The sequence below is a fragment of the Ostrinia furnacalis genome, unplaced genomic scaffold (genome assembly GCF_004193835.3).
Source record: "Ostrinia furnacalis isolate ACB-3 unplaced genomic scaffold, ASM419383v2 OfSCF7367, whole genome shotgun sequence".
Classification (NCBI taxonomy): Eukaryota; Metazoa; Arthropoda; class Insecta; order Lepidoptera; family Crambidae; genus Ostrinia; species Ostrinia furnacalis.
Genome location: NW_021137606.1, coordinates 1,034,005 through 1,054,509, shown reverse-complemented (window position 1 = coordinate 1,054,509; position 20,505 = coordinate 1,034,005). Strand labels below are relative to the sequence as shown.

General features: G+C 38.8%; 1 protein-coding gene across 2 annotated transcripts in view; it reads right to left on the bottom strand.

Moving 5' to 3' along the window:
- Positions 1-20,505, bottom strand: part of LOC114364232 (protein takeout) — a 32,722-nt gene that overhangs the window by 1,166 nt on the left and 11,051 nt on the right. For both annotated transcript variants that reach the window (XM_028320310.1, XM_028320311.1), the window contains exons 2-5: positions 3,072-3,164; positions 2,414-2,561; positions 908-1,050; positions 108-273 (exon numbers count right to left, since the gene is read on the bottom strand). In XM_028320310.1, the coding sequence (XP_028176111.1) occupies positions 108-273; positions 908-1,050; positions 2,414-2,561; positions 3,072-3,164 (550 nt within the window). The remainder of the gene's footprint in view (positions 1-107; positions 274-907; positions 1,051-2,413; positions 2,562-3,071; positions 3,165-20,505) is intronic.

Genomic DNA, 20,505 nt, shown 5'->3' with positions numbered 1-20,505 from the left:
CCGATCCGTCGGGCTATATCAGCGAATTTAGTCCATTTACGGATCTCATTTCTGATTCGCTCTCATAAAGAAACAGATGTAATCTGTGCTTTTCTATCAATACTCACATGTTCATCTGGTCGCCCAGCCTCTTGTCCCCGTTGAACAGGTTGGAGAAATTGAGCAGCACTCGTTGAGGGATGAACTTGACCTTGTAGTCCCGGATGTGCATGTACGTCTGTCCATCGCGCACCACCGGCTCGCCGACCAGGTCGTGCTTGACTACTAGGTTTACTGAAAAATTCAGGGTAAGATGGGTGAATTTATGGTGATAGAGGAAACCGGGCCTTATTGCTAAGACCAGCCGTGGAAGATATTCCAGACAACCCAGGGAGAGGATGAGAAAATATTCAAGAAAAGGATATCTGAAACCATCAGGATGGCGGGCCAACAGTTGTATTATTTAATTTAAAATATTATTATGTGTCCAAAACTTGCTCCCCAATGAGGGTTTTCGCCATTTAAAAATCCGCCAGATGGCAATACGTAGACGCGAGGTCCAAATGCTGCGTGATTGGTGGATTTTGACATATTATTATCTGTCAATGTCATGTCAAAAATAACCAATCATGCAGCATTTGGACCTCGCGTCTACGTATTGCCATCTGGCGGATTTTTAAATGGCGAAAACCCTCATTGAATTTGCTTGATGATGAGCAATTTTCTTACTTCATGTTTTACAAGAATCAAAATACCTTTTTTAAGTTGACCGTCTATTGTTCTAAAAGTTTTATTCTTGAAGTCGTTTCGTTCAAAAAATTTGACAATATTTTTTTACCGTTGATAGTGGATGGATTTCCCAAGAAATTTAAGCTCCAATCTTGTTCTCTTTGTCATTCTCCTTGTCATTGCAAATAATTACACTCACTCATGGTTATATTCGCGATTCCCTTCCCCTGTANCCCCTGAATGGGCAGCACGAGGATCCTGCCCTTCATGACGTAGTCCGCGATGAACTCCATCTTCGGCGTGATGGAGTCCGTCCGCAGCCGGTACTGCTTCAGGTCGGCTCTGGAAACAGTTTGTTGAGGATCAGAAGAGTTCTTGGTAGTAGAGAAAGTGAAGGCGAGAGTAGGTAGTAACACAAGTAGTGTTATAAATAAATATTTTGATTTTTTCAAGAGGTGGGAGAGCCACGCTTCGGCATGAATGGGCCGGCTCGACCGGAGTGATACCACGGCCTCACAAAAAACCGGCGTGAAGCAGCGCTTGCGCTGTGTTTCGCCGAGTGAGTGAGGATACCGGAGGCCCAATTGGGGGGGAATGGGATTTAAAAGGTTGGCAGCGCACTTGTGACTTCACTGATGTTGCGGGTGTACATGGGCGACGGCAATTGCTTACCATCAGGTGATCCGTCTGCTCGTTTGCCTCCTATCACATAAAAAAAAGGTAGTTACAGAAATTTATAGACTCAACGGGACTAAGCAGTGAACTCTAAAGACAAGGGCTGCCACAATAGATCAAACCTGGTCGAGTTGGCGCAAGTAAAGGCCCAAAAACCAATAATAATAATACAGGAATTTATTCTAACTCAGGGTATTTTATGGTCATTTACTCGTAATAAGATTTTATTAGCCTTTGTCTTCAGCACTTATAAATTTTACAACCACTGCTATTCCGACCCCATTTCCAATATTTAAAAAAATGTTTGCCATCAAGTACATTACGGACTCTTTCGAATGATGAATTATCGCAGAACCACAGAATAATAATATGGCAGAACTTAAAACAGTTTTTGTGTTGGCAAGTGGGCTTAGCTAAGTAGAGCGTGGCTTGCGAAAAGCAGCCGACTGATCCTGGATGCAACAAGCTGTTGACAGGGTAAAATGGAGTGTATTAGAGGAAGCTTAGCTATGTCCAGCAGTAGGCAGCTTTACTTCGCTGACGATAACAATAAGTTTTTTTTACAATTGTAAAATAAACTTTATATCATTTACAATTGTAAAATAAACTTTATATCAAATAGGTAAGAAGCAAACTTACTTGTAGAGCTTGGAGTTGGTGAGTCCATGCAGCTTGATGTTTTTATAGTTCTGAGTGATGACGACAGGCCCGGCGCCGGAGTCGATATTGATGCCCACAGCAAAATCACCTCTATAACAACTGGGTAAGAAGCAAACTTACTTGTAGGTGGTAAACCTGGAGTTGGTGAGGCCATGGAGTTTGATGTTTTAATAGTTCTGTGTGATGACGACGTAATGAATGTTGATGCTCGCAGCAAAATTATCTTTATAACAACTGGATACCAAGCAAACTTACTTGTAGGTGGTGAGCTTGAAGTTAGTGAGACCGTAGAGCTTCATGCTTTTCGAGTGGACGTTGATGCTGGCAGCAAAATAACCTCTATAACAACAGTGGTAAGAAGCAAACTTACTTGTAAGTGGTGAGCTTGGAGTTGGTGAGGCCATGCAGCTTGATGTTCTTATAGTTCTGTGTGATGACAACAGGTCCTGCGCCGGAGTCGATGTTGATGGCGGCCACGTGGAGAGGCTCCATGCGCGGCACTGATAGCGAAGGGATGCCTGGAATTTTAAGGTAGCTCATCAATATACTAGCTCTTGCCCGCGACTTCACTCGTATTATACTTGCCCTGTCACCACTTTAGGACAATTTAGAAACTGGTTTCATTTTGGAACCCTTTCTAGGCCTACGTCATAACATTATCTGCGTTTTGTTTTGACTTGCAGTATGTTTAGATCAAATCTAGCGACTTAATTTGGATCAGATCCCCAAATCTGATGCCAATGCAATAAAATTTTGTGATGTTCCTATTTGTAAAGTGTTATCAAGATAGCTTTTTACATATATGCTCCCAAGTGTCTCAAGTTTCAAAAATCTGTTCAACCACAACAACGCGTGCAAATCGCCATCGCCGGCGATCCGAGGCCGATCCGAGGATCGCATCGACAGGCCAATGACAGATCGCGCGGACTGTCATGTGGCCTATGATTGCGTCGGCGATGGCGATCTGCACTTGTTCACACTGCGTTGGTGTAGTTGAGGCTTTAGTTTGTTGAAAGGCGGTGACTTACCATCTCTCATCTTCCGTAGCGCGTCAGGAACCGCCGCCCGCAGACATTCATTCAGCTTCGTGTCCTTCGTCCGACATTTGTGGAAGTCCTTCGCTGAAATCAGTAATAAATAAATAAAATATTTTATTTTCTAAGCGCAAAATTAATAATTAATTGAAAATAGAATCTGGCTCAATATAAGCTGGCACACTGATATTGCTGAATTTCAGCCAGCGCTGGTTATGTAGCCATTTTACAGAATACAAATGTATTAGTTACGCAGCCCTACAAAAGGCAAAAACCTGTTTTGGAAACAAACCATGATAGCAGGTTCTGTTTATTTAAGGTTTATGAGACAAGCTTTGCATTTTTGCAGATATAAATACCAACTCTTTTTTGTCAGTAAGTAGGCTATAAATAAGCTATTCATAGAAGTCTCCAAATATGCCAAATCCAGAAGCTTCAGTGTTTGTCTCGATATGAACGTGTTCGTAATCGCCCCGATAATCGATTTATAACCATCCTTGACCTTTCTGCTTGAGTCACACGTTGCATAACGCGGTGAATGTGCGAGAGAAAGAACATACTGGAAGCAGCTTCAGTAACCTCAAGGTTTCGGTGCGCGTCGCGACAGAAACAAAGACCGAGATGGGAGTCCGCGACCGTTACTTGACTTTTGCCCGTTTTCACCATCAATCCGTAATTTTTGAGTGACCCCTATTAAAACAAAATTCCTAAAATAGTAAGACACGGGTCTTAACGCGACGTTTATTAATGAGTTACATTACAGCTTGACGTGATCGCGTTAAGACCCGGGTGTTACCATAGGGGTCACTTAAAAATTAGGGATTGATGGTGAAAACGGGCATTAGGCCTCTGTCTCGCTCGCGAACACGCACATAACCTAAAATCAAGTAGCGGTCGCGGTCTCTCGTTACGGTTTCGTTTCTCGGTCGCTTGTCTTTGTCCCGACTCGATACACACCATCATTTTTATCATCAGGCTATAAATTCTCCACTGCAAGAGCCTTATTTAATTTGCCAAAGAAATGGAGAATCTGACCAACTGGACAGATGGGTTGGGAAGGCCTGATGTTCGCTTATTTATCTTTAAGTCGCATCCTACAACATTCATGGAAAGAGAGGGGATGGTTCTATTCTACACTACCAACCACACAGCTTTAGTTTTAGAAATAGCCAAACCATCTGCACCAAATTATAGTGTGGCTAAAAATACAAACGTGTTTTTGACGACTTCCGACAACGGAAGCCGGAACTGTGGTCGAGAAAGAAGCCTGCACCAATTTCATGCAATTTGCAGTGCAGATTTGCAACATTCCATATTTTTATGATGGCAATAATCAAGATTTACAGCTTAAACGAAACTGAAACCCACCCAGTGAAAGTTGAAAAGTTTTGGAGATTATTTAATACAAGTAGTGAAGTGGAACCCCTTTGAAAAAATATTTCAGACAATGCTACCGAATTTAAAACCATTAAAATTATTTGCAGAAAAGTCTTAAGAGTGGAAAATTCTAATCTATCTTTTACTTATATGTAGTACCTAGTCTCAGTTCTGTTCTTAAAGTAACCTTCTCAAAGTGGATATTGGATCACCATTGCACACTCTTGAGAGCAGTTCCCTCAGACGTCGTGAAGACATACCGTTTGTGAAACAGCGGGACCGGCACCAGGCGGCCTTGCGCTCGCATTTCTTTACTTTTACCACTGTTTGTATACCTAGCTCGAAACATCTAGTGCGTATTGCTGAGATGGGTGGGTTTCGCAACTAAAATTGTAAAATTGTCTTCTGCAATCGGAAGAACTTCTTACTAGATGAAATTCTTCAAAATGATCACATACTATAAAAGCGAAAGGTCACTGACTGACTGCCTCACTCACTCATCAGAAAATCTCAGAAACTACAAATGCTAGGAGTCTCAAAATTTACATGATGGTTACTTTTAGAACATAGGTGCTCACCTATTGATATAGTGAGCACTAAGACAGAATTTTTAAAAATTCAACCCCTAATGGGGTAAAACGGGATCCACGTGTACGAAGTCGCGGGCGATCGCTAGTGATCACATATTTGTAAGCTTATTTGCAACCATGAATCATCGAATCAGTTCACTCAAGTTAATCCCTCCGTAGTTGAGGATTCCGGGTGAAGCTCGCTTCCACCTTCGGCCTGATCGTCACTTACCATCAGGTGAGATACAGGCCAAGAGCTTCCTCGTTGTGGATTAAAAAAAAATGCAAAATCACATGTATTGTTTCTATAAGTTCTTACATGCTAGCCCGAAACATCTAAAGTCACGTGTTGCTGAGATGAGTGGGTTTCGCAAGTAAAATTGTCGTCTGCTATTGCAGTATCACCTATTGGCAGATGAAATTCTTCTGATGATATTTTGCAAACTTGTATCCACGTAATTGAACGATCAGAAAAATATCAAGCTTCGGAAGTAAAGGAGGGTACATTTGAGTCATAGGTAAGTTTGATAAGGGTAAGTCAGTACTGCAGCGGTTTATGTATGTCAAAATGCAAAAAAAAATGTGCCTTTTTGTTGCATGTATGTAAAATAATTAAAAAACAATTGTGTCAAGTGTTTGATACTACGATTTAGACAAAAAACAATAACCAGACAATATCATAGAACTAGGTCTTCCTCCACATGTTGATTTCAGTAAGTATGCATAGTTGAGTTGAGTATGAGAATTCCTGAAAATGTTACTTTTTTTGCATAATGGTGGAGTAAATGGTCGCTCCTTCGGTCGGTCGTTTTTGCACATGAATGACTTTGATACGAATGTCACCTAAGATCCAGACTCAAGACTGGATCCAGGAGTTGGAGCATGTTGGGCAACACGACCTTGCAGCCTTAACAAGTGAAGCAACCTGCCAGCGCAATGCTTGCAAAAGACGATGGAGGATTGCTGTGGATTTTTCCATGATCTATGATACTTATGAGCAAAAGTATGGAATCGATCGAAATAAATGGGGTGATCCACATTTTTGCTTACTAGGGTAGTTCATGCAGCCAGCACATTAGGCTATAAATACATTATTGTTGAAAAATCGCACTTATACAAGAGTAAAAGATGCCAAAGAGTAAACCTTGATGTGCCATCTTCTGATCGCTTGAGGAAGTCGACTTTTTCAGGAGAAAATGGACTTGCAAATCTGTCACATTTATTTCATAGAATTATCGCTTAACAATAAAATTCTCTACATATTGTGCCTTTAAATAAATAAAATAAAATAAAAATAAAATAAATACTTGTTTAAGTTAAATAAATATGATCATGGATAAAAACATAAAAAACACAAAACTAAATAGGTAATGAAATTGTCGTACAAATTGTAACCAGTTTCTCTCCCCTTTCTTTCTTCCTATTTCCCCCTTCGTCCCTCTCTCTCTTTCTTTCTCCCTATCTCCCATTTGTCTTTCAATCTCCTCTTTCTTATAACTTACTTTGTAGTTAGTCTGTCCGTAAGAGAGTTTTATTTATAACTGTTGCACCCTATAAAAACAGGGCTAAGAAACAAGGTACCTAACGTAGTGAAAGCAATAATTTCATACTGTTTTTGAAAAAAATCCACGTACCTACCTTACCCACAAATATTATGGTTAATCCACATTTTTCAGTTTACCACTAAAGCCGTCGCGTCGGAGTACATCCCTCTTAAGGCCCTCTTTGGCAACGCAGCCTTGTAACGCATCGGCGTCAGTTATTTTAGTAACGCTCGTTGCGACACGGATGATTTGTTAGGCTGTACAGTTACTATGGGGTCGGAGAACATATTGCACTCTTTAATTGGTTAATTAATTGAAAGATGATGATCTCAAAATAGATTAAAAGGTACCTGTAGAACTGTTGACGCATCATCATCTAGGGTTCTGTGAAAGTACTTTTGAGAAATTAACTTGTCACAGAAGTTTAACTTCAGATACAGAGAAACTTTGGTGTCCTGTATAAAAAAATAAGTTAACGGGACCTTTAAAACTTTTATAGTTATGGTACAACTGGCAACATTTTTTTTATGCAACACAAGGCAGGTATTTGACCGCAATCGCACCTGGTGTTAAGTGAGATGCAGTCTAGGATGGTACATATCTGCCGTGTAAGTGCCTATTCACCCTCGCCTTGAAAAGGCCCGAAAAAAAAAAGTATTGAGCCTTTTTCAGCAAACCACAGATCCAGTTTACTCATATATGAAATGGGAGTATTCAGTAAATTATTCAGTTACATATTTACAAAAGTCACACAAACTACCAATTTAAAACTTATCCTTACTCCCGTTTCCACCTGAGCAACTTCTCAAGATTTACAGCTTGACTAAATAAATCTCTACCTAGTGGTCGTCAAGCAGTTAACTGAACTTATTATGTGCATGATCTTGAACATCAAGGATGATCACTCGTCTGCAGGCTCAACAATAGACCATAAAGTTCCATAAGAAATAACTATGAATACGTGCTTTATTTTGAAGGTTCTCACTATCTTTATTTCTCTATTGGCTTTCCTAAATGATGCATGCAATGAGTAAGTCCAAATCTATAAAAAACTAAAGTTTTTACAGCAGTGTTTAAAAAAGCAGGTTTCATAATGATGTCAATTGAAAAAGATGAGGGACTTTGGTAGAAATCGAACCTGTGACCTTTCAACATTTGGGAAATATCCTATATGTATGTATACCAAGATGGAGGAAGTATGGGAAAAGCTGGCTTTGCATGTGCTTCCATACTTATAATGAAAAATCTCACTATTATTATGCTTAATCCGCGAGTTAGAAAAAAATTCTTGAATCGGCAGTCAATTGCCAAAACTATTGGGCTTTATTAAATTATTTACGATGTTTTCATCAATATATCGGTCACCGAATACCAATGTAGTTTATATTTATTTTGCATAAATCAAGAATTGGCGTCAACGTCTAAAATAACATGGTTATTACCCAATAAATATCGAAATAAAAGTAAATATTTACAAATAACTGGACGATCGGTGAAGGTTACGCCGCGGCCGGCGCCTGCGCATTGCATAAAGCCGCGTAATCGCGGTGCGTGTTACCGGCTATGCTTGAGCGGTCTACGGTTGAGTTCTCGTTTAGGTCAGTTTATAAACAAATGTAACAATGGCATAATAACGAAGATAGAACGAACGATGATAATTTGAAAGAAAACAAACTTGTTTAATGTACTCGTATACTAAAATCCACAAATTGGTAACTAAGATCTTGGCAGTTACATCGGACAACAAACAGTTTGGTTATATCCAAAGAAGCTCTTCCAGCTTTTTGTGTACAACTGGGGACATCCTACTAATTTATAAAGGTGAAAGTTTGTGTGGATGTTTGTTACTCTTTAACGCAGAAACTACTAAACGGATTTGGCTGAAACTTTACAGTATTATTATTTGTAACCCAGATTAACATAATGCTATAATTTATGCGAATCTGTGGCACTAAATTAAAACACACAAAAGCTAGTTTGTAATTTAAATCATAGTGCCTGTGCCTGCAATAACAATGTCAAGACCGTAAATAATTTTAGTTATTTAGCCAGTAGACATATTTAGCGCAAGAATTATTGTAGCAGTATTTGATCTAAATATCAGATATCAAAGTTAATTAGCAGTTATTATGTACCTGACGTGAGACTGTATAATGAGAACATGCTCAAATATACTCGTATTACAAGTAATATACGAATCCTCAAGATACGAAGGCTCAAGGTCACCCAAAGGGCGATGGAGCGAGCTATGCTCGGAGTTTCCCTGCGTGATCGAATCAGAAATGAGGAGATCCGCAGGAGAACCAAAGTAACCGACATAGCTCGCAAGTGGCAGTGGGCGGGGCACATAGCTCGTAGAGACGATGGCCGTTGGGGCAGGAAAGTTCTCGAGTGGCGACCACGGGCTGGAAGACGTAGCGCGGGCAGGCCTCCTACTAGGTGGACCGACGATCTGGTAAAGGTCGCGGGAAGAGCCTGGATGCGGGCAGCGCAGGACCGTTCATTGTGGAAAACCTTGGGGGAAGCCTTTGTCCAGCTGTGGACGTCATTTGGCTGAAACGAACGAACGATACGAATCCTAGCCTCGTTTCAGCGAAATGACGTCCACTGCTGGACAAATGACATCCCACAACTACTGGTTCTCACTGCCCACTTCCAGGAGTTTTCTGCGACCTTCACCAGATCATCGGTTCACCGTATATATCACGGTCCTCAACCATCTGCAAATAACATGTGCAATCTACGTACAATTATAGTAAACGGGATGTTCCTTTTCCATAAAATCATTTCGATTGACTGACTGCTGGGATTCGATCCAGTGGTAATTAATTATGTCAAATAATTAATTATCGTCGTTTTAGCCGAATGACGTCCACTGCTGGACAAAGGCCTCCCCCAAGGATTTCCAGAAAGACCGGTCTTGCGCCGCCCGCATCTTCGGTCAGATCCACCAGATCATCGGTCCACCTAGTGGGAGGCCAGCCCATATTACGTCTTCCGGCCTTAAAAATGTCATTATGTTTTGCACTAATTTTGCAGTTGAGTTAAATAGCTAATTTACTAATTAAGGATAAGAAAGTGTTTTGCCAACCACTGCCAAGCGCTGCCAAGCGCGTCTTATGATTATGCGCGGACGCATAATACGCGGTGCCTACAATGTAATTGCAGAACCTGATGGTTATGCTTTCCCGGAAGAGGAACCGGTGGAAAATGATTTCGAATGAGTGATAAGGTCATTGTTACATAGGCACCTACATAACAAAATATATCTAGTCATGAAAATTATATTTTTTGGGTCTTGTAAGGGGATATTTTTCCCCTTGGGCATTATCAGCACGTCCGTCGTTCGTCCGTCTTTCTATTTATAAGTTGGCGGGCTGTATTCTGAAACTGTAAGGATGATAATTTATTGATAATAATTGAAAAACGTGATTTTTATTACTAGTTACAAAAATAATAATACTAGCTTTTGCCCGCGGCTTCACCCGCGTGAAATTTAGTTTGTCACATATCGTCATAAATTTTAATTATGTCCTAAATTATAGCCTATATGTTATTCTGGGTTATAAACAATAATACTGCAAAGTCTCATCAAAATCCGTTCCGTAGTTTTTGCGTGAAAGAGTAACAAACATCCAGACATCCACACAAACTTTTGCATTTATAATATTATTAGTAGGATTAAAAGTGAAGGGACTAGCAGACATTATTATGTATAACAAAAGTCTTTACGAAAGTATTTATCAGATAATATAATAATAATATAGCTGATCTTTAATTTTCCAGCTTTTAAGCTGAGGTGGAAAAAGCACAAAATANCCTGATAGTTATTTTGAAAATATATTTAATGTACAGAATTGACCTCTCTACAGATTTATTATAAGTATAAACTATCAAGAGGTCAAGAGTTTGGAAAAAACTAATCTCATAAAACTAAAAAATTTTTGCAAGGGGGCTTTTAGAAAGCACTTGCACGTCCTAGTAATAACCCTATATGGTACTATTACGTATTCTGTGTCACTGCTTCGGGACCATAAATGGGCCAGTGCTGAGAAGAAGCAACTTCCACTCAGTCACTATTTCATATCTATATCTATCTACCTTTTCTGGATCCTAATCTACTTTGAAAAAAAAGAGATTCAGAATTATAGTTACCATACCAGTTAAGCTACCAGATTGGTAATGCCGAAGACGGATCAATATATACTCATTGCACACTCTTGAGGCTGTTCCCTCAGACGTCGTGAAGACATACCGTTTGTGAAACAGCGGGACCGGCACCGGGCGGCCTTGCGCTCGCATTTCTTTACTTTTACCACTGTTTGTGTACCTAGCTCGAAACATCTAGTGCGTATTGCCGAGATGAGTGGGTTTTGCAACTAAAATTGTCTTCTGCAATGGAGATGAAGTGCCTCAAGATATTTGCAAACTTGTATCAACTCAAACTTCGTAGGGCACCTTGATTGATTATTAGGTGACTAAGTTTATTGCGGCGCTTTTTCTCAGCACCTGCCAAGCGTTGCTAGGGCAAAAAATAATGAGACATGTAAAGGCTTCTTGAGTAAATTATGTCGATTACAACGTTCATAATAATAAAGATCTAAAACTGTAGCGGCTTATACCTAGTTTAAATGCAAAAGCACATGATTTTTAATCACTAGATAAATTGGAATACCAATTTTAACATGCCTTAAGTTTATGTGTGCCCTACGAATTTTCATACAACAAAATATGAAATTGTAATCAATTTCAAAAATCCTGGCTAGACTAAATTTTTGTACTTTTCGAAAATCTTATTACCATAGAAATAAAAAAATAGCATAATGACGGAGTAGAGTCCCCTACATTTTTTGCACTTGAATGACTGATACGAATCTCGCCTTAGATCCAGACTCAAGACTGGATCCAGGAGTTGGAGCATGTTGGGCAACCGACCTTGCAGCCTTAACAAGTGAAGCAACCTGCCAGCGCAATGCTTGCAAAAGACGATGGAGGATTGCTTTGGATTTTTCCATGATCTATACTATGAGCAGAAGTATGGAATCACCCCCTTCTGCTTTGTTTTAGTTCCTATGATCGATCGAAATAAATGGGGTGATCCACATATTTTGCTTACAAGGGTAGTTGATGCAGCCAGCACAGTAGGCTACAGATACATTATTGTTGAAAAATCGCACTTATTTCAATTATAATAAGATGCCAAAGAGTTTACCTTGATGTGCCATTTTCTGATCGCTTGAGGAAGTCGACTTTTTCAGGAGAAAAAGAACTTGCAAATCTGTCACATTTATTTCACAGAATTTTCGCTTAGCAATAAAATTCTCTACATACTTGTTTTGTGATCTATAAAACTCGGTACAACTAGGTATTATGTTTCTGTAAAAAAAATCACATAAGTTTATTTTATGATGGTACACCTGTAATAAGTTAATACATTAACTGCTGGTGAACCAATTAAATATAATAAGAAAATAAATATGATCACGGATAAAAACATAAAAAAAAACACAAAAATAAATTGCGATTGCGGACTTGCGGTCAAATACCTACCTTGTCATGCATTAAAAAAATAGGTAATTAATAATGGTCGTACTAACGAGAACCAGTTAACGAAATGATTATAGTGTTTTTGACAAAAATCCACGTACAACAAAAATCTTCCGATGCACAGGACAGGTAATGCCTAGTGTGGAGGTCAGCCTTATGTATTGTATTAGTTATCCTGCCAACAAATATTTTCATTTTTTTTAATTTCAGAATAGAAAAAAAGAAGAAAGGAAAATCCTATAAATACAAAATTTATGGTAAATCCATATTTTTGAGTTTACCACAAAAGCCGTCGGAGTACATCCCTCTTAAGGCCCTCTTTGGCAACGCAGCCTTGTAACGCATCGGCGTCAGTTATTTTAGTAACGCTCGTTGCGACACGGATGATTTGTTAGGCTGTATACTGTATAGTTACTATGGGATCGGAGAACACATTGCACTCTTTAATTAGTAAAACGATAATGATCTCAAAATGGATTAAAAGGTACCTGTAGAACTGTTGGCGCATCATCATCTAGGGATCTGTGAAAGTACTTTTGAGAAATTAACTTGTCACAGAAGTTTGACTTCAGATACAGAGAAACGTTCGTGTCCTGTATAAAATTAATAAACGGGACCTTTAAAACTTTTATAGCTATGGTACAACTAGCAACAATATTTTTTATATGCAAGACAAGGCAGGTATTTGACCGCAATCGCACCTGGTGTTAAGTGAGATGCAGTTTAGGATGGTACATATTATTATCTGCCCTGTAAATGCCTATTCACTCTCGCCTTAAAAAGGCCCGGAAAAAATAAAGCATTGAGCCTTTTTCACCAAACTACAGATCCTAGTTTACTCAGATATGAAAAAGGAGTAATTCAGTAAATTATTCAGTTACATATTTACAGAAGTCACACAAACTACCAATTTGAAACTTATCCTTACTCCCGTTTCCACCTGAGCAACTTCTCAAGATCTACAGCTTGGCTAAATAAATCTATACCTAGTAGTCGTCAAGCAGTTAACTGAACATTATGTGCATGATCTTGAACATCAAGGATGATCACTCGTCTGCAGGCTCAACAATAGACCATAAAATCCCATAAGGAATAACTATGAATACGTGCTTTATTTTGAAGGTTCTCACTATCTTTATTTCTCTATTGGCTTTCCTAAATGACCCTTGCCATTATATTAAGTTAGAGTTCTACAAAACCAAAACTAAATAAAATAATAGGCAGTAATGTATGAAGAAAGAGCTTCTATTCTGTATCTACCTATGCCCGTGTATTTTTGATCGGTGTCAAATCGGAGTTTTTGGTGCGGGGTACGCGGGTGTTGCTCGCGGCGTGAAGGTCAAACGCCCAAGGTCATTGAGGACTCTAATCGCCTTAAAGCACTGTGTTTAAAACACAGGTTTCATAATACTCGTATGTCACTTGTAAAAGGCGATGATGGACTGAGGTACAAATCGAACCTACGAGTATGACCTTTCACCATCTGGGAAAAATCCTATAGAGATTCAGTAAGTATGGGAAAAGCTGACTTTGCATGTGCATCCATTTTTATAATGCTAATGAATTACAAATTACACTACTATTATGCTTGAATCCGAGTAGAGTGAGTTAGCAAATTATTGAATCGGCCGTCAGACGCCGAAACCATTGGGCTATATTTTAATTATTTACGATGTTTTCATCAATATATCGGTCACCGAATGCCAATGTAGTTTATATTTATTTTGCATAAATCAAGAATTGGCGTCAACGTCTAAAATAACATGGTTATTACCCAATAAATATCGAAATAAAAGTAAATATTTACAAATAACTGGACGATCGGTGAAGGTTACGCCGCGGCCGGCGCCTGCGCATTGCATAAAGCCGCGTAATCGCGGTGCGTGTTACCGGCTATGCTTGAGCGGTCTACGGTTGAGTTCTCGTTTAGGTCAGTTTATAAACAAATGTAACAATGGCATAATAACGAAGATACAACGAATGATGATAATTTGAAAGAAAACTAACTTGTTTATTGTATACTAAAGTCAACTAGTTGGTAATCAAGATCTTGGCAGTTACCTCGGATAACAAAGAGTTTGGTTATATCCAAAGAAGCTCTTCCAGCTTTTTGTGTACAACTGGGGACATCCTACTAATATTATAAAGGTGAAAGTTTGTGTGGATGTTTGTTACTCTTTCACGCAGAAACTACTGAACAGATTTGGCTGAAACTTTACAGTATTATTATTTGTAACCCAGATTAAAATATAGGCTATATTTTATGCGAATCTGTGGCACTAAATTTCACGCGGGTGAAGCCGCGGGCAAAGGCTAGTTTGTAATTTAAATCATAGTGCCTGTGCCTGCAATAACAATGTCAAGACCGTAAATAATTTTAGTTATTATAGCCAGTAGACATATTTAGCGCAAGAGTATTGTAGCATTATTTAAATATCAGATATCAAAGTTAATTAGCAGTTATTATGTACCTGACGTGAGACCGTATAATGAGAACATGTTTATTCTCGTATTACAAGTAATACACGAATCCTAGCCTCGTTTCACCCAAATGACGTCCACTGCTGAACAAAGGACATCCCACAACCACTGGTTCTCACTGCCCACTTCCAGGAGTTTTCCGCGAACTTCACCAGATCATCGGTTCACCGTATATATCGCGGTCCTCATTCATCTGCAAATAATGTGCAATCTACGAACAAATGACGACAAAAGGTATATTTCCTTAAAAGCCTTTCGATTGACTGACTGGTGGGATTCGATCAAGTGGTAATTAATTATGTCAAATAACTATCGTCGTTTCAGCCGAATGACGTCCACTGCTGGACAAAGGCCTCCCCCAAGGATTTCAACAAAGACCGGTCCTGCGCCGCCCGCATCTAGGCATCTTCACCAGATCGTCGGTCCACCTAGTGGGAGACCTACCAACACTACGTCTTCCGGCCTTAAAAATGACATTATGTTTTGCACTAATTTTGTAGCTGAAGTTAAATAGCTAATTAACCAATTAAGGGCAAGAAAGTGTTCTGCCAACCACTGTCAAGCGCTGCCAAGCGCGTCTTATGATTATGCGTGGACGCATAATAGCCGGTGCCTACAATGTAATTCAAGAACCTGATGGTTATACTTTCGCGGAAGAGGAACCGGTGGAAAATGATTTCGAATGAGTGATAAAGTTATTGTTACATAGGTACCTACATAACAAAATATATCTAGTCATGAAAAATATATTTTTTGGGTCTTGTAAGGGGATATTTTTCCCCTTGGGCATTATTAGCACCATTTGGGTACCCATTACTAAGCCTCAGTCGTTCGTCCGTCTTTTTATTTGTCTATTTATAAGTTGGCGGGCTGTATTCGGAAACTGTAAGGATGATAATTTATTGATAAAATAATTGAAAACGTGATTTTTATTACTAATAACAAAAATAATAATATTAAAAGTGAAAGTCGACATTATATGTTTATCAAAAGTCTTTACGAAAGTAAGTATATAACAGACAAAGCTAATGGCTAATGGTTTTATTCTATGTATGGAACTTTACAAACTTAATATTCGTCCAATTTTTTATACATCGAAAATTAACGTAGCTCGTAGCTCGAGCGCGTTGATGTCTTTTCATACAAACGAACATTTACTACGAATATTATAGGAAAAAAATACCATGCTATAAAATACTACGAAAAACCATTGAGTTATAATGTACTACGTACTAGAGAAGACATGTCAACTAGACTGTTTCTGGCACGTATATATGTAGGTCCACGGACCGAAATTCAATTAGTATGTGCTCAGCGGTTGCTGTGACAACACGCTTGAGTGCAGTTTTGTTTTTTGAAATATGCCATCCTATAGACGAAAATACTGTTCAAATAACTCCAGATACATATTAAGTAAAAATCAAGGAATGACTTTTTACCATTAAGTTGTACATTTATGCACTTTAAAACACTAATTTAATTTTAATTTGTTAATTACAAGGCGGCAGCCATTTTACGAAAATTTCAAAGAATAAAAATCGCAGAACTGACACTGACGCATAAATTAGTATACGAAAGGAAGGTTAAATACAGCAATAAAAAGATTTTTTTAAAGATTATAAGCACTTTGTATTGCACAAATTACTAATAGTCCCGTCCAGCTCCTTGTGTTAAGCTAAATAAGCTTAGGTTACGGGTGGGCTCACACAATAGTCGTGCGGCAGCATGGATCAAACTTGTTTGAATCTCACTGCTGTTGTTCGTATGCGACTGGTTAGTTAGTAAATCACCCTAATTATTGACACCTAGCTCACGAGATAGGCTAAAATTATAATAATTGTACAGTGTGTCTGGTCACCAGTGTCCGACCCGTTAGGGCGCAATAATATGATCAATTTAATCGACAAATCCAGTATTAAAAAATTACAGCTATTTTAATTTTTTTAGTTTCTGAGTCCGGATGGATTCATTTATTTACCAAATCTACCGATGTACAGGACCTATGAGTATAAAAGTGATTCGTTCGACAGCTGAAAAAGTAAGCAATACGTTGTCATCAAAAGCTTCCATTTAAATTTCTTAGAAACACTTGGTAAAAAAATGATGCTTCTTTTTAGATTTTTCAATGTTACAAAAAACTAGAAAGTTTTACATTTTTAGATGCACTAAGTCATTACCTAAAAACTGATATACCTTGGCTTTAAATCAACTAGTCTAGGTGCTAGCTACACAGGAGATGCAGCGGTGAAAAGGAGAGGTGGGAATAGTCCCGTAACTTCTACCTCACAGCTATTATACGTGTACTCAACCACTGAGATAGTTAACAATAGAGACAATAAAATAACTGAAAGTTTCTGACTTTCAGTTATTTTATTGGTTCTGGAGTGAAGGCGTGGGTCATCCCTAGCTTTGTTCCTACCGTGACGAGTGGGAATTTTTCTAAAATCTCAAGATGGACTGACTGAAGATAGCAGGAAGACGCTGGGTGCAGGCCACTATCAACTGGGCGATGTGGAAATCATTAGAGGAGGCCTTTGTTCAGCAGTGGACGTCCAGTAGCTAAAATGATGATGACGATGTTTCCTTACAGTATCCAATTCAATAGGCAGAAACTAAACGTAAACGAAGTGTCGCCTCTGTAATGGTATCATTATCTATAACTCATAATATTTCGTGCGCTGTTGGATGACAGTTTTAAACTAGAGATGGGTAATTTTTTTATCGAATTAGAAAATACCAGTTAACGATTCTCAAGGCGATTATCGATTACATTAGATTTTAATCGGGAAGAAAAATAATTAATGGCTTAAGCATCAGTATGAAGCCCATACGCACTTGTAGCACAAGTAACACGATTAGCCTCAGTCCCCTCAGTTGTGAATTCGGAATCGCCAGTTGTAATTTTAAAATCGCATCACAGAGTGAAGTAACTAACACCAAAAAACGGCAGAGCGAAGTGATTTCGAATGTTTCAACTGCTACGTTTTGTCACTTGTCTAGGAGGGCTAATTTTAGTCTAAGGGAGGGGAGCTTAGATTACATTACAGGAAACGCACAATATAATAAAAGAAAATAATAATAATAATAAATACTCTTTATTGTACACCACATAAAAAGAAACAGAAAGAAAATAATAAGAGAATAATGTAAGTAGCTGAACCTTTTTGCTATTGAGCACCATGAAAATTTAACACAATTTAGCCGATTTGTTTATTTTCACAATCGTTTCACAATGTCTATGATGAGGCGACCGCAGGAACGTCACTATTCGTGCAATCCTATCAATGAAGTACGACATTTTCTGGTGCAGATTTTATCGCCATAAATTATGAAACTTGATAGTCATGGATTTGACTGACAGCTGTCCGTCAAATTCCCGCCCCGCACCCCGCACTGTACATATTTTGTTCGCGATGTCTGTTCTATACGTAGTAATATTATTTCAATGCGAAAAACTAACTAACTTTCATACAAACGAATAATTTACTACGAATATTATAGGAAAAAAAATACCATGCTATAAAATACTACGAAAAACTACTACATTTTCACCATCAATCCCCAATTTTTAAGTGATCCCTTTGAAAACAGTTCATGTTATGTGTTACCATAGGGGTCACTAAAAATTAGGGAACTAAATAGGTCTGTTCTGTATTTGGTCGCAGGACCGTTAATTATTGAAAGCCTTGGGTTTTTGTCCAGCAGTGGACGTCATTTGGCTGAAACGAACGAACGAACTGGTTTGCTGACTGCAGATAATTATTAACTTGGTAGACTGAAGTGATGTGAGGAGTTTCACAACAAACATTTTTATGTTTAGTGACATAAGAAACAAAGATTATAAGCCTAACTTTGTAATTAAATTAAATAAATAAAAATAATGAATAACGGGACTATTCCCACCTCTCGTTCCCACCACTGCAACTCCTGTGTAGCCAGGATCTACAGCTTGACCGCCACAAAAACCCAACCAATGAAGGTCAAGTTTGTCCCGGGGGGAAGTTAAACTGTCATTGGACCCGCAACGAAATTAATCAGAAGAACATAGAAGTTGGAAAATTGGTAAAATGTAAATAATGAATAACGGTGTGAATAAAATTTTACGCAGATAGTTTATTAAGGAGTTTTACCTAAAAAGGTAATACTTATAATTTACTGATGTGTACTAATTTTAATAAAGCCGTACAATACGTCACCGTCCTCCTTTCTCTTCGATGTAGAGAGCGTGACAAAGGATTGCGTAATCGCATATAATAATTAAAAATTTCACGGTGTCTAAGTAACTGTCAAACTGTGAGCGCCCAGAAGTGTGCTGTGGCAGAATTTCGCAATAAAACGATACCACTAGTTGGAAAAAGAAAATAAACATAGTAACTAGAAGAAAAGTCTACCAATTCAGGGTTTGGTAGGTAGTTCGATCCTCGCGTTCGTTGGACTATACTTAGTAGTCCTTTAGTCCTGTATTTATGGCTGACAAAGGTGACTAACGCCCGTTTTACCATCAATCCCTAATTTTCAAGTGACCCCTTAGTAATACATAACAGCAATTTTGTTTTCATAGGGGTCACTTTTAGGGATTGATGGTGAAAACGGGCATAAGTTTATTCCACCACTTCCAGCAACAGACGTGTCAATAATGTTGTCCCAAAGTAGTAGTACGGTAAGCTATACGTGGAACGTGTTAATGTGCCCTGAAAAGGACCTAAAATAAAGATAAAGATTTTTTTGAATACTGCAATTAACTTCAATGATTTTGGACATGATTGCTCTTGTTTGACACAAATTTTCTCTTCTGCTCAATTCGAATTATATTTAGCGTTATACCATATACCCACAATGTTGACAATACTTATGGTTGTTCATAAAACTCATTTATTTTTGCAAGTAGGCTTTTAAAAAGCACTTTTACACGTCCCAGTATTAACCCTACCACTGCTTCGGGACAATAAATGGGCCAGTGCTGAGAAGAAGCAGCACAAGAAACTCAGTCACTATTCACTATTTATCACATATCTGGGTGATAACTACCCAAGGGAGGTCGCCATAAAATCACCTCAGAAAAACCAGAAGAAGTGAGATTTTTCCTCGCAATATTACACAATGGTCAATGACCTTGCCGACCACCGGACTATGGCTGCTCCCATACCACAGGCACTGATTCAGATATGTGCTAGCCCTTGTAACTGATACTCTTTAAAAATCACCGCAAAAACCAGAAGAGATGCCAAGATGAGCCTTTTCGCATATTGCACAATGGTCAATCACCTTGCGACCACCAGGCTGGGGCCACTCGGCGGCGCGCGCGCATGCAAACGGCGCATCAAGCGCGTTGGTATGCGCGCACGAAGTCGCCAGCCCTTGACCTGGTGGGTGACGCGGCTTGACTGAGCGCGGGGAAATTGTATGAACATGAGCGGTTAAATCGAACATGGATTAATGCCCGTTTTCACCATCAATCCCTAATTTTTAAGTGACCCCTATGATATCAAAATTCCTGTTATGTGTTACCATAGAGGTCACTTAAAAATTAGGGATTGATGGTGAAAACGGGCATTAGTCTAATAATTTCTGAAAATAGGCTTACAAAAAGCGCAAAAAAATTAGTCACAAACATTTACAAAGAATGATTATGAAAGACTAGCGGCCGCCCGCGACTACATACGCGTAGATCCCGTTATATCCTACCCCCTTAGACGTTGAATTTTGCAAAATCCCGTCTTAGTGAGCTCCTACGTTCTAAAAGGAACCCCCAGCATTTGTAAGATGAGATTCCATGATGAGTGAGTGAGTCAGTGACCTTTCGCTTTTACAGATATAGATTGACAATGTAAATATTCCCGTAAATTATTTATATTTTGATGAAACAAAACACCCCTTAAATATAACGGTGACGGTCTAGGATTGCCAATT